The 22,526-nt window shown below is 34.1% G+C and overlaps 3 protein-coding genes across 3 annotated transcripts in view; all 3 read left to right on the plus strand.

Annotated features, from left to right (window-relative positions):
* Positions 1-7,518: 7,518 nt before the first annotated feature.
* Positions 7,519-9,432, plus strand: LOC123550467 (uncharacterized). The gene has a single exon (XM_045338895.2). It carries the CDS (start codon positions 7,519-7,521, stop codon positions 9,430-9,432), a length of 1,914 nt encoding a protein of 637 aa, XP_045194830.2.
* Positions 9,433-11,681: 2,249 nt separating this feature from the next.
* Positions 11,682-13,633, plus strand: LOC123550466 (RING finger protein nhl-1-like). The gene has a single exon (XM_045338894.2). The coding sequence runs from the start codon at positions 11,696-11,698 to the stop codon at positions 12,854-12,856; it is 1,161 nt and encodes a 386-aa protein (XP_045194829.2). The 5' UTR covers positions 11,682-11,695; the 3' UTR covers positions 12,857-13,633.
* A 2,675-nt stretch (positions 13,634-16,308) lies between these two features.
* LOC123548788 (golgin subfamily A member 6-like protein 4) overlaps positions 16,309-22,526 on the plus strand; it is a 38,636-nt gene continuing 32,418 nt past the window's right edge. The window contains exon 1 of the mRNA XM_045336329.2: positions 16,309-16,493. Coding sequence (XP_045192264.2) covers positions 16,442-16,493 — 52 coding nt within the window. The 5' untranslated portion in view covers positions 16,309-16,441. The remainder of the gene's footprint in view (positions 16,494-22,526) is intronic.

The following is a 22,526-nucleotide window of genomic DNA, read 5'->3' on the forward strand; positions in this document are numbered from 1 at the left end:
ACAGCTCTTGCTTTTAGATATCTGGAAATTAATGCTGTATTTCTAAAGAATGCTTTGAAACTTGATTACTGACAGACTATATGTTACGGAAACACATGAAAATTAGTTGATTTTACTACTTTTTACGATGAAAATTAAGAAGCATTTGTAATGCTTTACGCGAGGTTAATTGCCTCAATTATAAATATCATTTTTTTGCCAAAATCTGGAGGTGAATGCCTTTAAACTGAAGGTACAGGATAATCTATTAGTATAGGTGAATGGGAAAACTAACCTCCTCGGGGTAAAGTAGCCTTCTCTGGGTAAAAGAATCTCCTCAGTGAATTGTAAATGAGTTGAATAAGGACGCCTTTTCCACCAATCGAAGGATAGCATTACTTCGTTTTTCTTGAATGTCTGTGGGTCCTCCTGAAAGTGTTGCAGACCAAGAAAAATGACTTAGAATGAGTAAAGAACCTTTGGCATGTTGTTATCTCCCTTGGCACCCATTCCTGAAAGTCTTCGAGTCCTCCTGAAAGTGTCGCAGACAGTTCTCAATGTTTTGAAAGGACGAAGGGATTAATGGGACGGTGTTTTCTCCCTTGGTACTATTTCCTGAGAGTCTGCAAGTCCTCCTGAAAGTGTCGCAGACCAAGAAAAATGATTTAGCATGAGTAAAGAACCTTTGGCATGATGTAATCTCCCTTGGCACCCATTCCTGAAAGTTTGCGAGTCCTCCTGAAAGTGTCACAGACAGTTCTGAATGTTTTGAAAGAATGTAGGAATTAATGGGATGGTGTTTTCTCCCTTGGCACTTATTCCTGAAAGTCTGCGAGTCCTCCTGAAAGTGTCACAGACAGTTCTGAATATTTTGAAAGAACGTAAGGATTAATGGTACACTGTTTTCTCCCTTGGCACTAATTTCTGAAAGTCTGCGAGCCCTCCTGAAAGTGTCGCAGGCCAAGAAAAATGAATTAGAATGAGTAAAGAACCTTTGGTATCTTGTAATATCCCTTGGCACCCATTCCTGAAAGTCTGCGAGTCCTCCTGAAAGTGTGGCAGACCGTTTTAAATGATACAAAAAAGAATCAAAGACTATTGAGACAAAGTTTTCTCGTTGGCACAGGTTCCTGAAAGTCTGCGAGTGTCGCAGGCCGTTCTAAATGATTTAAAAAGAACCAGGGACTAATTGGGTGGTGTTATCTCCCTTGGCACTGGTTCTTGAATAAAGTTTGCAAATTTCATTTTTCCATTAACATACTTTTTAATGCCATTTCTGTTCAAAACCTAGATTAATATCTTCTCAGTAAAACCCAAGATTTCACCCAACGCCATTATATGCGATAATGTACCTTTAGCTATTACATGTATTCTGTATTTGATTTGGTAAATAACGGGTGCAGATTGCCAAAATTTATGCTTACGAGACCTGAAATGTTCACATTGTTTACTTGTTCTGCGTAAAATCCACTACTAAAAGAACGTTCAAACAACCCGATCTGAAAAGGCTATGGTCAATCTTAATTTAGGACTTATCAGATTAAAATCAGAAAATGCATTATTTCTAAAGCTTACTCACAAGAATTTCATCAGGCTAAGTAATTAAGCTGTAACTTCAAAATGCAACAAGAACTGTCACTAATGGTGATAAATGTCCCCGCAGCGCCTTGACCTTTGACATGGTGACCCCAACGTCAATAGGGGTCGTGTACTCAATAAGTACTATTAGCATGTGAAGTTTGAAGGTCCTGGGTGCAGTGGTTCGCGAGTAAAGTGCCTTCATTCAAAAAGTTAACATTAGCCCCTGTGACCTTGACCTTTAACCTGGTGACCCTAAAGTTAATAGGGGTCGTGTACTCAATAAGTACTATCAGCATGTGAAGTTTGAAGGTCCTGGGTGCAGTAGTTCGCGAGTAAAGTGCCTTCTTGCAAAAAGTTAACATTGGCCCCTGTGACCTTGAATTTTGACCTGGTGACCCCAATGTCAGTAGGGGTCGTGTACTTAATGAGTACTATCAGCACGTGAAGTTTGAAGGTCCTGGGTGCAGTGGTTCGCGAGTCAAGTGCATCCGTGCAAAAAGTTAACGTTGGCCCCTGTGACCTTGTCCTTTGACCTGGTGACCCTAAAGTCAGTAGGGGTCGTGTACTCAATAAGTACCATCAGCATGTGAAGTGTCCTGGGTGCAGTGGTTCGCGAGTAAAGTGCCTTCATGCAAAAAGTTAACGTTGGCCCCTGTAATCTTGACCTTTGACCTGGTGACCCCAAAGTCAGTAGCGGTCGTGTACTCAATGAGTACTATCAGCAGGTGAAGTTTGAAGGTCAGTGGTTCGCGAGTAAAGTGCCTTCATGCAGAAAGTTAACGTTGTGACTAACGAACGAACGAACGGACAGTTGAAAACTAATATGCCTCCCTTCGGGGTCATAAAAACAGACATAACTACATTTAGGAGGATATATATCTGATAAAGCTACGGCCGATGTATTTTTAGGACGTATTAAAATCAAAAACTGTATTGTTTTTAAAGCTTTGTAGTATTTGGTCACCAGCAGCACGTGCTCACAAGAATTGTATTAGGATAAATAATATCAAGCTGTAATTTCGAAATGCAAACATACATAGCTACCTTTAGGAGGATATATTGTATGGAAAATACTTACTAATAGAAGATAACTGTAGCTTACTGAAGGTAGAGGACATGTGCAAAGGGCTGGCATCATTTCACATTTCCGAGGGACTAAAGTGTCTAGCCCTTAAGCCTGAAAAAGAGCCAAAAACAGGAAAAGTTGCCAAAATGTCTTATGCTAAAAAAGTTTGCTTTAATAAGACTGGGATTTGATATTACAAAAGTGAGTTGAAGTGTGCTTGCAAGAAAAGAAATGTCAGCTTTTCCCGTTCTTGTAATGGAAGGCAAACATTTCAGGAAATCTGAAAAAAGAGAAATCCTGCCTTTGGCAGGCCTTGAACCTGGAAGAAATAGAAATCCTGCCCAATCTATGTTCCGTCCAGCATAAACACGCATTAGTTGTCCTAGGCAGGGGATGAACCTGAAGCAAAAAAAGCCTCACAATCACTGATTCTCGTCTCTCGTAACAAAGGAACAACTATCAACTAGCAACCCGTCGGCGCAGAATTGTAGAAAAGTTACCCCCACACGATTCCATCTTGCGGACATATTGTCACCGGAGCCCTCGATCAACAGTTAAGGGATCTACCACGACTTGAAACCTGAAAGAAATGTTCTGCTTTCTCTATGTTCAGTTAAAAACATAACAGAGTTGCTATCATATGCAGAACCTTAATCTGGAAAAGAAAAAAAATCCTGCCTACCTCATAAAGAAGTTGTACCAGGCAGGCTTTGATGCTGGAACAAAATCCTGCCGACTGTATGTATGGACGGGACAAACAGTCAGTTGTCATAGGCAAGGTATGGACCTGAAAGAAATAAAATCCTCACACTCCCTGAGCAGTCTCGATCAACAGTAAAGGGAACTGTCACGCATTGACAGCTGTAACTAGAATGTGTCTGTAGGACACAGGGTGTGCCCACTGGTACATTTGTCACAATTAAGGGGAAATAATTCAAATGTGTGCAGTCTTAAGGGGGTATAGCCTCAACAAACATTTTATAAAAAGGTTTCATTATTCTAGGCCATATACTTTTTGAGCTATGAACATCACAAACAAAAAATCCACTATTATGGCTATTTCAAGAGCCATAACTCTGTAATAAGCGCAAAGATTCTCAAGAAGAATGCCAAGTGTGCAAGGTCACATCATTATAAAGACTCATGCAAGGTTTCATGAATTTACATCAAATTCTTTTTGAGCTAAAAACGTCATTAGGTGAAAATGTGCATTTTTGACTATTTCAGGGCCATAACTTTAACAATATGGGGTGGAGTCCGTGAAAAAGTAAGAGGTGTGCAAGTTTATATCAAGATAAAGACTCATGCAAGTTTTCATTAATTTAGATCAAATACTTCTTTAGCTAGGCGCGTCACAAAGTGAAAATGTGCACTTTTTACTATTTCAGGGGTCATAACTCTGAAAATAGGGGGTGGAGGCAGACAAAAAAATAAAAGATGCGCAAGTTTTATCATGATAAAGACTCATATAAGGTTAAATCAATTTATATCAAATACTTTTTGAGCTAGGCCCATCACAAGGTGAAAATGTATATTTTTGACTATTTCGGGGGCCATAACTCTGGAAATAGGGGGCGGATTCAGACGAAAAATAGGAGGTAAGCAAGTTCATATCACGATAAAGACAATGTTTAATTAATTTATATTGAATAATTATTGACCTAGGCACGTCACAAGGTGAAAATGTGCTTTTCTTTACTATTTCAGGGGCGATAAATCTCTGAAAATTGGAGGCGGAGCCAGATGAAAAATAGGAGATGCGCAAGTTAATATCATGATTAAGACTCATGCAAAGTTTCATGAATCTTTTTCAAATACTTTTTGAGCTAGGCGCGTCACAAGGTGAAAATGTGCATTTTTTACTATTTCAGGGGTCATAACTCTGGAAATAGGGGGCGGAGCCAGACGAAAAATAGGAGATGCGCAAGTTCATACCATGATAAAGACTCATGCAAGGTTTCATCAATTTATATCAAATACTTTTTGAGCTAGGCGCGTCACGAACTTCGGACGGACGGACAACACGCACGGACAAGACCAAATCTTTATGCCCCGACCACTTATGAGGGGTGTGTGTGTGTGGGGGGGGGGGGGGGGTCACAATAAAATGCAACTCAAAAAAAAAAATACAATTGCTCACTCAAACCTCAAACTCACTCCTGTTCAAAAAAGGCTCTTAACCTGATCATCTTTTTCTTTGCAATTTGGAACTCTAACTTAAGAAAAGTTGGTGAAAAACTATGAAACTTGCTTAGAAAAAGTAGCGTATACTTAAATACAGTAGAAGTGTAATTTGAAAAAGAAAAAAGCAACAACAAAAAAGCTACATTTGACATAAATGAAGAGTAATAAAAATGTGTAACGATGAATAAAAAAAAAGCATGAAGGGTCATGATGACCCTGAATCGCTCCCCTGAGTTATATGAGCTACATGTTTCTAATGTCAAACTGGTGCTAAAATATTAAGAAGGTAGGTCAGTATGTCACATTAAGGATCACTGAAAGTCGGTTTCAAGATCGGTGTGCAAAACTGTACATGTGGCTGTATTTTAAAAAAAGAACACAAGAAAGTAGGTCAGTAGGTCACATTCATGATCACTAAAGTCAGTTTTAAGATCGGTGTACTAAACTGTGCATGTCACCAAGATTTTAAGGCTGTTAAAAGAACAACAAGAAAGTAGGTCAGTAGGTCACACTCAAGGTCGCTGAAAGTCAGTTTTAATATCGGTGTGCTAAACTGTACATTTCATCCAAATTTCAAGGCTGTATCTTAAAAATCAAGACTGTAGGTCTATCAGATCGTTTGTTTAAAATGATATTGGTGTTTTTAATGTTATTAGTATTTTCTACACGGGCATGGAATGAATTTATGATTGGAAGTCTGAGAAATCAGCAGTTGTTGTTTGAAAATTGGACCCGATTCGGTATATTACGTGCCGGCCGTATCCGCAAGTGTAATACTTTATTCTAACATGACTCGGTTTAATTTCCAATTAAACAAAGAAGGAAACCAAGCTCTGTATAGTCTGCGATAAACAACGGTTGACGCGCGGACCGGTAAGAGAGCATTATAACGTCAATTATGACGTCAAATTGCCGCATGGCGCCCGATACATAACTCCTCGGGTAAATGAAGTCCAGCATAATATTTATTAAAATATGTCAATGTGCATGTCAGAATGAAAACAATCAAGGCATCGTTCAGATGCTTCAGTATTTAACCACTCGGGCTGACGCCCTCGTGGTTCAATTCCTACGCATCTGAACTCTGAACCGTGGTAAATTAGACAATAAACCATTAGAAGGCCTTGATTTTTTGTTAATTCTAACACGACCAGCAAATAACCTACATACATGTAGAGCAAAATCTATCTCGGATTATTCTGCAATAAACCACTCGCGTGCAATGACGTCATCCGATCAAGGTGCGTAGCACGGTCGTAAAAAGTAGTTACCATTTTTATCTAACACTGTTGATACTAATATGTCGTGTTAGAATCAAAATAACAAGTTCCCAAGTGTGATTTATCGTAGAATAACCCGAGTTTTTCGTTCTTATGCGAAACAATATAGGCCTAAGGCCTTCGTGATATATTTTACGCATAAGAACGAAAAACTCGGTTATTTTACGATAAACCACGACCGGGAACTTATTATTTCTTAAATAAGCTTCTACTGATTTGATCACGAGTGATCAAGTCAGCAAACGCTTTAATAAGATAACGCGTTGACACGAGCTTACGCGAGATTATCACCTGTTGCCATTCTGTGTATTTTATACTTCTGTGATGAAAGTCAGTTTTAAGAATGGTGTGCAAAACTGTACAGGTATTTGAAATTTCAAGGCTGTATCTTAAACAAGAGGGCCATGATGACCCTATATCGCTTACCAGAGCTGATCTGGCTTACAGACCTAGTTTCTGACCCAAATGACCCAGTTTCACAACTGACATAGAGATCATCAAGACAAACATTGTGACGAAGATTCATGAAGATAGGATCATAAATCTGGTCTCAAGAGAGTTAACAAGCGTTTCATGTGATTTGAGCATGTGACCTAGTTTTTGATCCCACATGACACAGATTTCAACTTGACCTAGGGATCAAGATATACATTCTGACCAAGTTTCATGAAGACAGGGTCATAAATATGACCTCTAGAATGTTAACAAACGTTTCCTTTGATTGAGCGGGTGACCTAGTTTTTGACCCCACATGACCCTTTAAATGATATTTTTTTCTATTTCTATAGACTATTAGCTCCTGCAGTCCTTTAAAAAGATCAAACTGAACTATTTGAACAAACTTGTGAAGGCTGCTACATCAAACGATACATTTTTTTATTTATTTATTTGGGTTTTACGGCGCACCAACACGGTATAGGTTATATGGCGCCAAACAGGACTACACATTTTGGTTCCATATCTCATCAAACGATACATTGCAAACAAATCAGTTTGTGGCTGAGAAACAGTTTTCTGATATTTCTGTCCTGTGGGTAAAAACTGATTCGTTCGCAACTATTTTAAATGGATTTGAGTTTAGACTCCTGAATAAAGTAAACAGTTTTCCAACACTGACACAACTGTTATCAATAAATTTACAGATAATCATGATAAACAAACAAGATTATGTTTATCTGTGTAAATACTGTTTTATATTGTAACTGGACTACCTGCTACACCTTAAAATGAAGTGAAATCAGTCACTAGTTACAAAGATTACCATGTTTTGTTTAAACAGACAGTAAATATGAACAAGTCAAAGTACAGGTACAATATCATTTTGTTAAATGAACAAGATATCTAACAGTAATATTATCAATCTCTACATGTAAAAGAAAACCTAGGGACATTGATGATCAATATTACGCATCTGAGGATTCAGTAGTAATGAGTTGTGACCCGTGTCAGTTTGAGGGAATACAGAAAGATGCTAGAGCATTCTGCCAGGAATGTAATGAATTTGTATGTAAACAATGTTTACAGTTTCATCGGAAATTTCAGGCATTCAGGCATCATTTCATTCTTCAAGGAGATTCTATGCCCAGGACAAGAGAGAAAACCAAACCGAAGTTGGCACTCAAGCTTTGTGATGACCACAGGATGAATGAAGTGCAGTTTTACTGCAGCATACACAAATGTGTGTTATGTACTTTATGCAAAATGACAAAACATTCAACCTGTGACTGTAACCTGATAGATGACGTATGTGAAAAAGATGATCATGCTAAGTTTCACAATGTTGTTAAAGAAATTGAAGTCCTCAAGACTGAATTTGAAGAACTTAAAAGTGTTCAAATAGAGGTAATTGATTCTACAATAGCCGCCTCAAAAAGACACAGAGCACAGCTAGATTCTGTTAGGAAAGAAATGAATGAATACTTTGACAAACTCGAAAATGAAATCAAAGAAGGGGAAATTCAGGAGAAGTCTTATGTTAAAGAACTTAGGGAAAATGTTGCCATGTACACTGATGTAATTAACAATTTGGCCTCTCTTCGGGAGCATACTGATCATGTTTCAAAATCAAATGACAAAGTTGCCATCTTTGCAGCTAAATCTAAACTGGAAAAGATCCATTTAGAATATACAACAGTAAAGAATACCATTACCCTCAAGCCAAAGACAAGGAAATCACAGGAAGGTGTGCAGAAGATGCTGATAGTAAAAGAAATATGTGATAACATTAAAAAGAAAATGACTGTAAAAACATCGGAAGAGAAAAATGTAGAAGAAATAGAAAATAAAAATGCAGGAGGCAGTATGAATGAAATGGAAGACAACCACAAACAGGACAGTGACAACTCAAAAGAAGCCTTCAACACTTATGACAAAGTTAAAGAAACAAATACAAATAAACCAGCTGAAAATGATATGTCAATACAGCAAGATTTTCCAGAGGAAAAACTGAGTCATCCAACAAATGCCAATGCAAGAAAGAAACCTGAATCACAAAAGCAAGATATGTTATTTGAAAATTTAAGAATCAAGAACATATGCTATGAAAACATTAACTTTGAAATGAGTGACTCTGCTTCTGATATAACTGGTTCCCTGTTTTTACCAGGAGGTTCCCTTATTTTATGTGATCATGCTAATTCAAAGCTGATCTTGCTAGACAAAGAATTCCAGTTGCTTCACCAACTCTACTTTAAAGGTAATCTTTGGGATGCTGCTCTTGTCAGTGCAAATGAAATTATAGTAACTCTGAAATCTAAGAAGTTACTGCAATATATCAAAGTCGAGTCTGGGAAGTTACATGAGGGAATGCATATAAATCTAAAACGGGTGCCCTGGGGTATTGCTGTTTACAAGAATAATATACTAATTACATTTCATGAAAACCCCGGAAAAGGTGTAATTGAGGTCCGTGACGGACATGGTAAAATTTTACGGCATATAACTGTTGATGAAAATGGAGACGAACTTTTTAATTCGCCTTACTATGTAGCTGTAAATCAACACAATGGTGACATTTATGTCACTGATGGTAGAAAAAATAGTATAATTTGCCTGACATTTGAAGGTAAACTTTTGTACAAAATAGAGAGTGAGGAATTTAAATGGCCAAGGAAAGTGATCCTTGATGATCAAGGTAACTGCTTATTGTGTGCAAGCTTAGCAAATAAGATACTGCTGATTAAGAACAAATCAAAATCTGCACTTCAATCAAAGGAGGAGACAGCTGAATATAGTGTGTTGCTGAAGAACTGCCATCGTCCCCAAACTCTATCTGTAAGAAGGGAAGATCAAAAATTGATTGTTGGCCTTAATGCAAACAGTATGCTGCTAGTGCTCAAATGACTGTGTAAATAATAATGTTAATAATGGTTGTTGTAACAATGGTGTAAATAATATTGTAAATAATGGTTGTTGTAAAAAATGTTGTAAATAATGGTTGTTGTAAAAATGTTGTAAATAATGGTTGTTGTAAAAAAAAAATGGTGTAAATAATGGTTGTTGTAAAATATGGTGTAAATAATGGTTGTTGTAAAAAATGTTGTGAATAATGGTTGTTGTAAAAATGGTGTAAATTATGCTGTAAATAATGGTTGTTGTGAAAAATGGTGTATTTATGGTTATAAAAGTGATGTATATAATGGTTGTTGTAAAACGGTGTAAATAATGGTTGTTGTGCAAGGCTGTTTGTCGTATATGAATATGTACCCACACAATTCAGGTCATGATGAATTAAATGTTTAAACTGATAAGGGAAGACCCTCCGATGACCCTCCTGAAATTATTTCTAACATTGATAGACACCGGCATACGACCAATAATCTTCTACAAGCTAGCTAGATGGCTTCCTCATATAACAACCTGACAAGTCAAAAGATACAAGAAAAATATGCCTTATATTAATTAACATTTTTGGGGAATAATGAGGTGCATTTTGTAAAAGTGACTTTTGATATAAACTTACAAACATTTCTAAAGTTTAAATATAGATTTTTCTTATTTATCAAACTGCATGAATAAAGACATTAATTTTCAACACTAATTGTATATAAGTAGCATTTAAGTAACATTACTTCCATATGGCATATTGGCAATAAATTTACTCTTGGTTAAATGACTGTTTTTATTGGGTTCAGAGTCAAATCATAACAATAAAGGCCATATTGTGCCTTTTCCGAATTTTCCTGCTTTTGATCATAAAGGTAGACCCAAGGTGCCTCTCTGTGATTTGCTTCTGATACAGCAGGAATCTGGACAGACCACTTACCTTCTGAAAGTGTTTATTTCTTATATTCTGGTACAAAATCTAGGGCCTCTTTGGGTCGTTGACTGTTTTAACATTGTTCAATCAAATAAAAACACTCAAAAACCATTTGAAGACTGGTGTTTTTCGGCTATTTTTATTTCTGAATTTAACGTCGAATCAATATTTAGCTAGTTCCATCTATGTCAAAGTTATTGTCTGAACAAAATTGGACGGGTGCAAATAATAACTAGAGCTGCTTTTGAGAAAAGCGCATGTCTCCCACAACTGCCTAATCATCTGATTAGTAAGTCTGTCTTTATATACTGTTTACTCATAGAAAATATACCTTTGATAGTTTTATAGTCAGTTTTGGAGTCAATGGCCTTTCATTATGTATCTGAGTCAACCATGCACCAAGACCTGTATCACTGGCATCAGTATTTTCAGTAATTCAAGGGCCAAAATTCCGAAGTGCCTGGGCCGATTTGGCTTGTTATCGATCTTGGCCGAGGAATTATTTTCAAACACATTTTGTTCCAGTTTGGTGAAGATCAGATGAGAACTGTGTGGCGGGAGATATAATTAATAATACATGTATATAATTATATAATTTACGTATACATCAAACAGACATTTAAAAACTAAAGGCAGATTCAACAAAAATGATGATAAATCAATGATCTCTGACCTTTGAGCTAGGGCTCTGAATTTTTCAAACTACACATCGTCTTATTATGGCGGTCAATTATGCCAAGTTATTTTGTGCACAAACGCACACGGACAGACAGAAGTAACACTATATGCTCCCCGATATTTAATGGCTAGGGCATGGAATACTGTTCGAATACGTACCATTTTTAGAAAACAGATAAGTTGTTTTTTGTTGACAGGAGACAACCTTTTTGAGCAGAAATACATCTGCAACAAGACGGTCATGATGACCCTGGATCGCTCACCTGAGTAATATGAGCTGTTTCAAATGTCAAACTGATGCTAAAATATTAAGAAAGCTGGTCAGTAGGTCATATTCATGGTCATTGAAAGTCAGTTTTAAGATCGGTGTGCAAAACTGTATTTGTCATCCAAATTTCAAGGCTGTATCTTAAAAAACAAAAAGGTAGGTCAGTAGGCCAAGGTCAAAGTCAAGTGACCCCAGTTACTTTGGGTCATCAGGTAATTATAATAAAACAGTCTAGGAAATATGATCAGAAAGTATTTTTCCAATATAACTCGCATAACAAGTGACACCCGGGGCAGGGCCTCTTTTCACCCCAGGGGCATAATTTTAACACTCTTGTTAGAGAACCACTAGGCAATGCTACAAACCAAGTATCAAATGCCTAGATGCTGATAGTAAAAGAAATGTGTAAAAAGAAAATTACATGTAACACAAAAACATCTGAAGAGGCAGATGAAGAAAGAAATGAAAACAAAAATGTAAAAACCAGTATTGAAAAAAAAGAATCTGGCGAGTCAGAAATCAATATGAATGAAACTGGTGATACTAGAAGAGAGAGCAGCAGCGATAGTTGTAATTGTGACAGTACTAATGACAATAACAGAACACATCTGGATGAAGCAAGTAAAGATGATGTGGCATCAATGCAAGATTCCCTACAGGAAAAGCAACACCAGTCAAGAGAAGCCATAACAAAAGAGAAACCTGAAGCACAAAAGCAAGAAATGCTGTTTGAAAATTTGAAAATCAAGAACATATTCTATAAACCCATTAACTTTGAAATGAGTTTTTTTGCTTGTGACATAACTGGTTCCTTGTTTCTTGCAGATGGCTCCCTTATTTTATGTGACAATGCTAATTCAAATGTGATCCTCCTAGATAAAAGTTTTCGAATGCTTCATAAAATACACTTTGAAGGTAATCCCTGGGATGTCGCACTTGTTAGCACAAATGAAATCATTGTAACTCTGAAGTCTCAGAAATCACTATCATATGTCAACGTTGAGTCTGGAAGGTTAACTGAGGGAATGAGTATAAGTTTAAAGAGGGTGCCCTGGGGTATCGCTACCTACAAGGATAATATTATAACAACATTCCATAACAACCCAGGAAAAGGCGTCATTGAGATCCGTAACAGACATGGAAAAGTTTTACGTAACATAACTGTTGATAAGCATGGCCAGGAACTTTTTGCCTCACCCTGTTATGTAGCAGTCAATCAACACAATGGTGACATCTATGTTACTGACAGCAGAAAACAAAGTATAACCTGTCTGACTTTTGAAGGGAAACCTTTGTACCGAATGGAGAGTGAGGAATTGAAATGGCCAAGGAAAGTAATCCTTGATGATCAAGGTAACTGCCTATTGTGTGCAAGCTTAGCAAATAAGATACTGCTGATAAAGAACAAATCAAAATCTCCACTTCAATCAAAGGAAGAGAAAAGTGAATTTAGGGTATGGCTGAAGAAATGCAAACGTCCTCAAACTGTCTCTATTAGGTGGGAAGATCAAACAATGATTGTTGGCCTTAATGCAAAGAACATGATGCTAGTTCTCGAATAATGGTGTAAATAACAGTGACTAGTCAAAAGATAATTCTGAAACATATAAGGACTTTTATTATGTCATAAAGGCACCAATATACGCCTATGGAATACATACTGTAGTATTTATACATGTAGATATTGTACTAGAAACACAAATAATAATCCTATCCGGTATTTTATCTTTGCACCCATATGACTTCACTTATAAGGAATAATAAAGTAACTGTATAGTTAAAAAAAAATGGTTATAAGTCATTTTATCAAAATGTAAATTTTCAAGGTAAATACGTCTGAGGAGCTTTTTCATGTTTTTATATATAAGCCGCGCCATGAGAAAACCAACATAGAGCGTACGGTTTCTCACATTGCAATAGGCTTTGAAAGCGAACAGCATGGATCCTGGCCAGACTGTGCGGATGCGAATGATTTATTCAACGACAAATCACTGGACGAGATATATTATTTCTTAAATATTATTTCCATCACCATAGTATGCAAAAATTTATACATCTGATCTCATCAACTAACGCAAAGGTGCTAAATAAACTCGCATGTTATATACACTGTGCCTTGAAAATTAGAGAAAATTTCTTAAATGATAGAATATGAAATAGTTATTAATGATTTAAAGCTTTGTATTTTATGAATTGTTACTCTCGTTTTGAATGTTTATTTTTTGAATGTGTAGATATTTATGTGTTGTATAGTTTGACCGTATATATTTGCTATATTGCTAATTGTATTTTTAGATGAGGAGCTTCCAGCTCAAGTCTTGAATAAAAATCTTCTTCTTCTTCTTCTTCTTATAGAGTGAATCTGAATTTATTTTATTAAACTGATGTCACACAATATGTAGAGATAGAACCTAAGCATTTCAAAGACAGAAAAACATTAAATTTTAGTCTAGATATTAATTTCTAAGTCCTTCAAATTGCAAAATGTGAAATTTAGTAACATTTTGTTTCTATCAGTAACTGAAGTTTTAGTTTTTATTTTTAATCTATGGTTACAATGAATGACAACTCTTGCTTTAGGCTGGTGACCGTGTTTACAAGCAGAGATATCTGTTAGTTTACTTCCCCTTGCACTCGCAAAATTGACCGGAAAATGAAAACTTTTTTATCAACAAGGACAATAAGGATATATTCATACATGTTTGATTTACCCTTGAAAAACTGCTTCAGATGTTTTTGTCAGCTTATCTATGGTATGAAAATAACTTTTAACAAGCTGATAGGAAAACGGATTATCATTATTTTATATTTCACAGCCAGATAAGTTTTTCCAGCAGTAATCCAATCATAATTGGGGATTACAGATTTATCAATGGCTTGATAAGTAGAGGAACTACACAGAAATCAAATAAGAAGTTTAAGAATAAACTTGTTCTCAGCACGTAACTGCCAACTTCTCCACATGGATCAGAGGTGGACGGCTAATGATTTTAGACACATCACCTTTTATCAAATCGTTAAGAACCTACGCTTTGCACAGGGCAATCTGTAGATTTGCACTCTCCCAACTGAGCTAAGTGGACGGGCTGCATAAAGATATTTCCCCTTGGGCAGTTACGCAATTTTCTCAGAAAGATTTACCAAATTGAGTAACAAAAATGGACTTAAATCATTGTAACGTTGATGAATAAACTTATTAAAAGTCTTATTAATTTGCTAACATCAATCTACATTATTTGGTAATTATGACATTAATTTCATCTAACCTGTCCAAATATGTTAGATTGTTTTGGTGTTCTTTTTTTATTTCTGGCTCTTTATCATACAGCTTACTTTCAACCGACGTGTCCATATCTCTTTGTGTGTATAAAGCTCCTTCATTACATAATGGTGTTTAGAATATAAAAACAATACGATATACGTAATAGTATATACAATGCACACTGAAATCACTCTCATGTATGCATGAACCATCCTTGTAAATATCTGACTCATGTCTGTTATTTGAAACAACAACTAAAATAATATTAGATGCCGAAGGCACGTTGACTTGATAATATGGACTCACACATATGATGTTAACAAAGGACAACAAGTATCGCTTTCACCTCTATGTGTTCTGCAAGTTACCATTATTGCTTATTAAAAGGACAAAACATGCAGATTTTAAAGACCCTTAGCTGAAATCGATAAAAAAAGGAAGAGGGGGAGTACAGTCGTTTATAAGGGTGGGGGGGGGGGTAATGTACAGCACGTGGGGCAAACGTTTTGTTTTTGTTTTTTGTGACGATTGTACAAAAGATACTGCGCTCTCTGACTCGTATGTCAAATGTCAGTTGTACTTTATTTCTTAATGACCAGTCACGAACACTGGTTAGGTTAAATGTCACAGTCCACAGTTTCTATTGAGAAATAACTTTTTATTAAGTAATCAGAGATTTGTAAACACATAAAGCATTGCCAATAATGACCATTTAAACCGAGTATAAGAATCACAATCTTATCTGTTCGAAACAAAATTAAGAATGTTAAAGTTAGTTTAAAAGCCTTCCCTTCTCTTAATTAATGACCATGTTTATTTGCATTTTGATAGCTCCTTCTTTCTATTTTGAATAGAACCTTACACAGGACGTCAATACGTTGTTCCGATTCGACCAAAATATAGCATTTACTGTCTGGTCTGTAACGTTTGAAACAGCTTTTCCATAAGCTTTTTTCTGTTATTTTTCCTTCATGGAAAAGGCCTATTCCTCTATTCCTTGATTAAGCCCCGTGCTCTCTGCTCACTTTTACATGGCTGTGCCGCTTTCACGGGTTCAGTTTCTAATTTTAGTTGATAATTTTATTTGTTTTGTGGGTGTTTATTGAAAACTTGGGCGGTGATTTATCTGTAGTAGTGAATCTTCTACAGGTATGAGGTAACGGGTTCATGTTGCACAGGTGTTGGACCCAGTGAGAAAGGTCCTCCGAGGAAGAATGGTTAATGTCTGTGAAATAGAATCAACGTTGTAATTCACCGCTGTAGGTTCAAGCCGCACTCGAAGTTTTCATGTGAGAAAAAGGGGAGCTATCCGAAATTGGATCGGTTCCAATTGGCTGCCTGTGCATGGACGTTAAGAGATCATTTTGCTCATAGTACTTGAGCTATTCTAGTCGTATGGAAAAAAAACTTGTTGTCTAGCAATCGTTTTGAAGGGGTTCTGTGGAATTGTAAATCATGCCCATTTTTGGTCAACTTTGTCCACAGTTTTCATTTATACCCTTTTGTCACGAGACTATCACAAACGTGTCATTAGAACAGAATTGTAAAATCGGAGAAAAGAGATGTTTTTAATAAAAAGAAATTCCGTAAAAGTTTTTTTTAATGTTGAATCAAATTTTCGTTTTAACAATGAAAATAACTAGACAAAATCTTTATACCCACAAACTTTCAATGTATTTTACAGTGGCAACAGTCGTAGGTATACATTAAAAGTACAGATTGGTACTAAACATACGACACATACAGTAAGTGTTCACGCGACGCAGTTTTAACTATTGGAATATGAACTTTAAAAAGGAAATACAAATGTTTCAGAAAATGTAAATGTAAATAATTAACAGTTTTTGGTTTATCTTAAGTACTGCAGATTTACAATAATTGTGTAATGGCCACAGAAAATACACATGCGATGGAAACGAACAAGGATACGAGCTCAGGTATTATTTCAAAATATTACATTGTAACCTTAGAAATAACTAAGTCAAAATCAGTCAAAAATGAAATATAGCCGATTTCTTAACTTTTTATAACTGATATCAGAAAAATGAAGTCCAAGTGCAGTGAAATTGTGATAACTAAAAAGGACAGGCACTCCAAAGGTGCGACAGCATATTACCGGTCATCTAAATTTATTTTACAAAATAAGATTCGTGTATGAGGGGGTGGGGGGTGAATCTTAATGCAGTGCTTTACATTACAGCAATATAAAGATATAGAACTCATTTATTGATAGAATGAAATGTCGTTTATTTCAGACTAGCTTGGACAGTATAGTTCTTTCGTGTGAGGGGGTCATCCATTTGGCTTACGGAAGGTTGTAGTCCAACCCGTTAATTGACTACAGGGTCCTAGATAGAAATATTCCCTCATAGGCACTAATCCCCTTGTAACTGACCTAACAAACTTCCGAGACTAGAACGGTTGGATGGTCTACCCAGATGCCCGTCCATGCTTGAAACGATGTTCGATGGGGCACCTAGGGTCTTCCTCTGCCATCAAAAGCTTGAAAGTCACCATATGACCTATAGGTGTGAGTAGTGAATATTAGGATGGTTTTGAAACAGTTTAACCCCCCCCCCCTGACCCCTTGTCCCTATTCTATAAGTGCACTTTAACCTTGCCATAAACTTAAAATACTACTTAATACCCCAAAAATCTTTTAAATCTTTAGTTAAACCGAATGAAAACCTTTGGTTTAACCAAAAAAAAAAAAAGATTTAATCTTTGGTCCGGACTGACCAATACCGGACAATTTAAAATCCACAGGTTTTAAACCCAATTAAAAGTTTTAAATACATATGATATAGATGAGTTTACAGAATAAAATATATTGTTTGAAAGAAAGAAGATTTACTGATAATATAAATCCTCATTATGTTACAACAAAAAACGGGAGAAAAATGATAAGGGCTACTTGTTCATCTTGTGGAAAAATAAAATCAAAGTTTGTTAAAAGTACAGGGGGTAATTTAGATATTCATAAAGCAATGTTACCTTTATTACCTAAGAAAGGTTTAACACTTCCAGGATATAATTATTGTGGGCCAGGAAATCCCCTAGATAATGGACCCCCTGTCAATGAACTGGATGCAGTATGTATGGACCATGATTTTTGCTATGACAGTGGTGTAAAAAAGGGTACATGTGATAAGCAAATGCTTTCCAATTTAAATAAAACTAAATCAAAAACATTTGGAGAAAAGATTGCAAAACATTTTAGTTGTAAAACCAGCCATCAAAACGAAATACACACTTGGTCTCGGACAAAAACAAAAGTCAAAAAACGGGAAAAGGGGGTAGAGTATACCCCGGAATCACTGCAGAGCCGGTAACTCTGAGCTACCGCTGGAGCGATGAATTAGCAGAAGAATTACACAAACCAATTAAAAGAAAATTTAGGAAACGAAGAGTGATAGTTAATGATATTGATGATACTTGGTCAGCTGATTTAGTGACATGCAAGCTTTTTCAAAATATAATAAAGGAGTAAAGTACTTGTTAACCGTTATTGATATATTTAGTAAATATGCTTGGGTTATTCCATTAAAGAATAAAACTGGAGAATCTGTTACTGAGCATTTGAAAAAAATAATTTTAGAAGGACGATTACCAGTAAATTTATGGGTAGATGAAGGAAAGAATTTATAATAAAAAAGTTTGAATCATTTTTGAATAAAAATAAGATTAACATGTACCATACATTTAATGAAGGAAAGGCTTGTAGTAATAGAAAGATTTAATAGAAGTTTAAAAAGAATAATGTGGAAATATTTTACAGCAAATAATACTTATACTTATTTAGATAATTTGCAGGATATGGTTGATAAATATAACAAAACAAAACATTCTAGTATAAAAATGACACCAACCGAAGCTAGTAAAAACTTAAATAAAGGTACTGTTTACTTTATTTATATGGTGATTTAAAGATACCAAAGAGTAAAGCAAAATTTAAAATTGGTGATCGAGTTCGCTTAAGTAAACTTAAAAGACATTTTGAAAAAGGATATACACCAAATTGGACAGAGGAAATATTTATAATTTATAAAATTAATAATACAAATCCAGAACATACACTATTAAAGATTTAAATGATGAAATAATTCAAGGTTCATTTTTGAACAAGAACTTTTACCTACTACACAAGAAGTTTTTAGAATAGAAAAAGTTATTAGACGAGACTATAAGAAAAAACAAGCTTTAGTAAAATGGAAAGGTTACAATGAAAAATTTAATAGTTGGATACCATTTAGTAAATTGAAAGAAATTTAATTTAGAAAATAAAAAGTTTAATTATATAAATGAGTAATAAAAATCTTATTTCTAATAATAATGGAATAGAAACAATAGATCAATTAATTATTCACTTAACTAAACTAGCTGCTGCTTACAGAAAAAGTTATAAATTTTGTGGGAGAGTAAGTACCGGATTATATATTACAGCAGGTGTTTTTGGTTGCTCAGCTGCATTAGCACTTGTTCCAGCTATTCCTGTATTTGTAGCAGTTGCTGGTGCTGTTCCATCAGTAATTAACATATTTACTAACAGACTAAAACTTGACGACAAGAAATTTATTTTAAAAACACATCATCACAAAATAAAACAACTTATAACAAAAGCACGGATTGGAAAAGTAAATAAAGAAGATCCAAATAAAGTTATTCAGGATATTTTTACAATACTATTAGAAATGCAGAAAGAAAAAAATTATTCAACACCTCTTGAAATGCATATGAAGGAATTTAAAACTTAACGGATATAAAAGTAAAAAAGAAGAAGAGCTGTATTAACTTTAATTAAAGATTTTTTCTATAAGTATTTTTATAATGAGAAAAATTATATCAGTTGAAGGTAATATTGCATCAGGAAAAAGTACGTTTTTAGATATTATTAAAGAATATAATCCTAATTTTAATATAATTCCAGAACCAATTCACGAATGGCAAAATGTTATGGATCCACGTGCAACCGAAGGTTCCAGCTTCGCAAGTTATAATTCATATAACCTTTTCGAACTTGCTGCTCAAGAACCTTCCAAATATTATTTCCTTTTCAGCTAAACAACTTTAAACAGTCATATAAAAATGTTATCTTCTGCTAAACAGTTTGATGGTGTTTCTGTCCTTGAACGTTGTTATTAACTAACAGTAACGTTTTTACAAAAAAACATCACGACAATGGTGTTATAAATGACCCCGAGTGGGCAGTATACAATCTTTTCTTAACTGATCATATTATAAAACCATACGGAAAAAACCCTATTGATGGATTTGTTTATGTTAAAACCAACCCAGAAATATGTTTTAAAAGACTCCAAAAAAGAAACAGAACGGAAGAAACAAAGTTGGTTTAGATTATTTAGAAAAACTACACAAAATTACCGAAGAATGGTTAAACAGAATGTCTCAAGAAGGTATTAAAATTTTAACAGTTGATAACAATTTAGAAAAAATGACTTTAAAATCTTATTCAAAAGATATAGATAATATAAACAAATTTCTCAAATCAATATATTTCATTAGGTGCGTTTTTAAAGATTTTTTTCTATAAGTATATTATATATAGATGGTTAATAGAAAGGTAGATAGAATGATTATGCCAAAAATTATCTAGCACTTTAGGAGAAATAATGAATCAGACAAAAATTCATATAAAAAAGTTCTTAAAAGAAGAAATGTTATTAAATCAAAACTTGATCAAATAGTTAGCGATGAATATAAAAATCACGTTATTGATAAATTACAAAATGTTATAGATCCTTATCTTTTAAAAAATAATTTATTTGAATGGAACTGTGGTTGTCTATTAACTGAAGAAGAAAATGCTGAAAGAGTATGTGATTGTCCCAGACCAAATAATATTCGAAACAATCCTAAAAAAGTAATTGTAACCGACTGTGATACTAATGAAGAAAAAAACATATAAAAGCAATTATGGAGCGTCTAAAGACCTTGGTATTAATTCTGGGTTAATAACAATGTGCTGCAAAGGAGAAAACCGAGTAAAATGTGGAATATCAAAAACTAATGGAAAAAGATATAAGTTTAAATATTTTAATTCTTCTTAAAGATAATTTAAAACTTTATTTATTTTATTATTTTTTTAATTATTTTTTAATCCTTTTTTGCTTAACGAATTTTATTTTCTAAATATAATATATAGATGGAAATCGAGAGATCTACAAAAAAATATTTTAAGAAATTTGAAATTAAAATTACATATAGACAAGATCCAAAGAATCAATTATATTTAACTATAAACGACTCTTATGAAATACTTAAATCTGAACTTAAAACTTTAAAAGGTATAAAAATAAACGTTGTTTTAAAAATAACTTTTGCAAAAAATGGATAAAACTGATACAATATATAAATCAGCTTATTTTCAATCAAAGGCTTTAGAAATAATTAATACAAATGAAATAAAAAAAACTTTACATCAAGCTTTTGATGAAATAATAAATAGAATTGGTAATTGGATTTCTGAAGGAAGCGGCTGGAGAATAGAGTCAGTTGATTCTCATTATATAAATAGATATAAGTATAGTCCTTTGGCTGCTTCAAGTTATTTAGAATTACCAAAACCATTACAACATCCAATGAAAGGATTAATAAATATAAAGAATGATGATAACGAATGTTTTAGATGGTGCCATTTAGCTTACAAATTTCCTGTTAAAGAAAACCTCATAGAGTTTCAAATATAAAAAACATATAAACGATCTTGATTATACTGGAATTAAATTTCCTGTTACATTAAATCAAATACCTAAAATAGAAGTTTTAAAATGAAATATCATTTAATATATTTGGATATGAAGAAAATTAGTATTTATCCATTGTACATATCAAAATATCAATACGAAGAACACTGTGACATGTTGCTAATTACTAATGATAAAATAAATGATAAAATAAATGATGATGACTGTAAGCCCTCAAGAACTGTAGTCCAACATTATGTTTGGATAAAAGGCTTTAATAGATTAATGTTTAACAAAACAAAACATGCAAATAAAAAACACTTCTGTAAAAGCTGTCTGCAACATTTTTCTCAAGAAAGAATATTAAATGAACATATTCCAAATTGTTTAGCTATTAATGGTACCCAAGGTGTAAAAATGCCAAAAGAGGGAAGTAAAGTACAATTAAAAATTATCATAAAGGTTTAGCAGTACCTTTTGTAATTTATGCTGATTTTGAATCAATAACTAAAAAAGTTTTAACTGCTTTACCATCAACTGAATCTTCATTTACTGAACCATATCAAAATCATATAGATTGTGGTTACGGCTATAAAGTTGTTTGTTGCTATGACGATAAATATACTAAACCAACCCAGATTTATAGAGGCCCTAATGCAGTTTATAAGTTTATTGAAAAAAATGCTTGAGGAAGAGGATATTTGTAAAGAAATATTTAAAGAACATTTTAACAAAGATTTGAGAATGTCTAAAAAAGATGAAAGTGAATTTAAAAAAACAAAAGTTTTGTCATATCTGTGAAAAAGAATATAAGGAAAATGAAAATCTGTCCGGGATCATTGTCATATAACAGGAAAATTCAGAGGAAGTGCTCACTCAGAATGTAATATTAATTTTAAACTAACACATAAAATTCCTGTTATTTTTCATAATTTAAGAGGTTATGACGGTCATTTTATTATGCAACAAATAGGGAAATTTAAAAAAAGAAATTAATGTTATTCCTAACAATATGGAAAAATATATGGCATTTATGATTTCTGACTTGGTCTTTATTGATTCATTCCAATTTATGTCTCAATCATTGGATAACCTAGTAAAAAATATTCCAGAATTTAAATACTTATCTCAAGAATTTAATTGTGAAAGCATTAATTTATTAAAGACAAAAGGTGTTTATCCATATGATTACATGGATTCATTTAAAAAATTTAAAGAAACAGAATTACCTTCTAAAGAAGAGTTTTATTCAATTTTAAATGAAAC

This window comes from Mercenaria mercenaria, chromosome 6, assembly GCF_021730395.1.
Source record: "Mercenaria mercenaria strain notata chromosome 6, MADL_Memer_1, whole genome shotgun sequence".
In the NCBI taxonomy this organism is placed as follows: domain Eukaryota; kingdom Metazoa; phylum Mollusca; class Bivalvia; order Venerida; family Veneridae; genus Mercenaria; species Mercenaria mercenaria.

Coding starts and splice junctions, on each gene's coding strand:
- LOC123550467 (XM_045338895.2), top strand. CDS start 7,519: ATGAGTTGTGACCCGTGTCAGTTTGAGGGAATACAGAAAGATGCTAGA.
- LOC123550466 (XM_045338894.2), top strand. CDS start 11,696: ATGTGTAAAAAGAAAATTACATGTAACACAAAAACATCTGAAGAGGCA.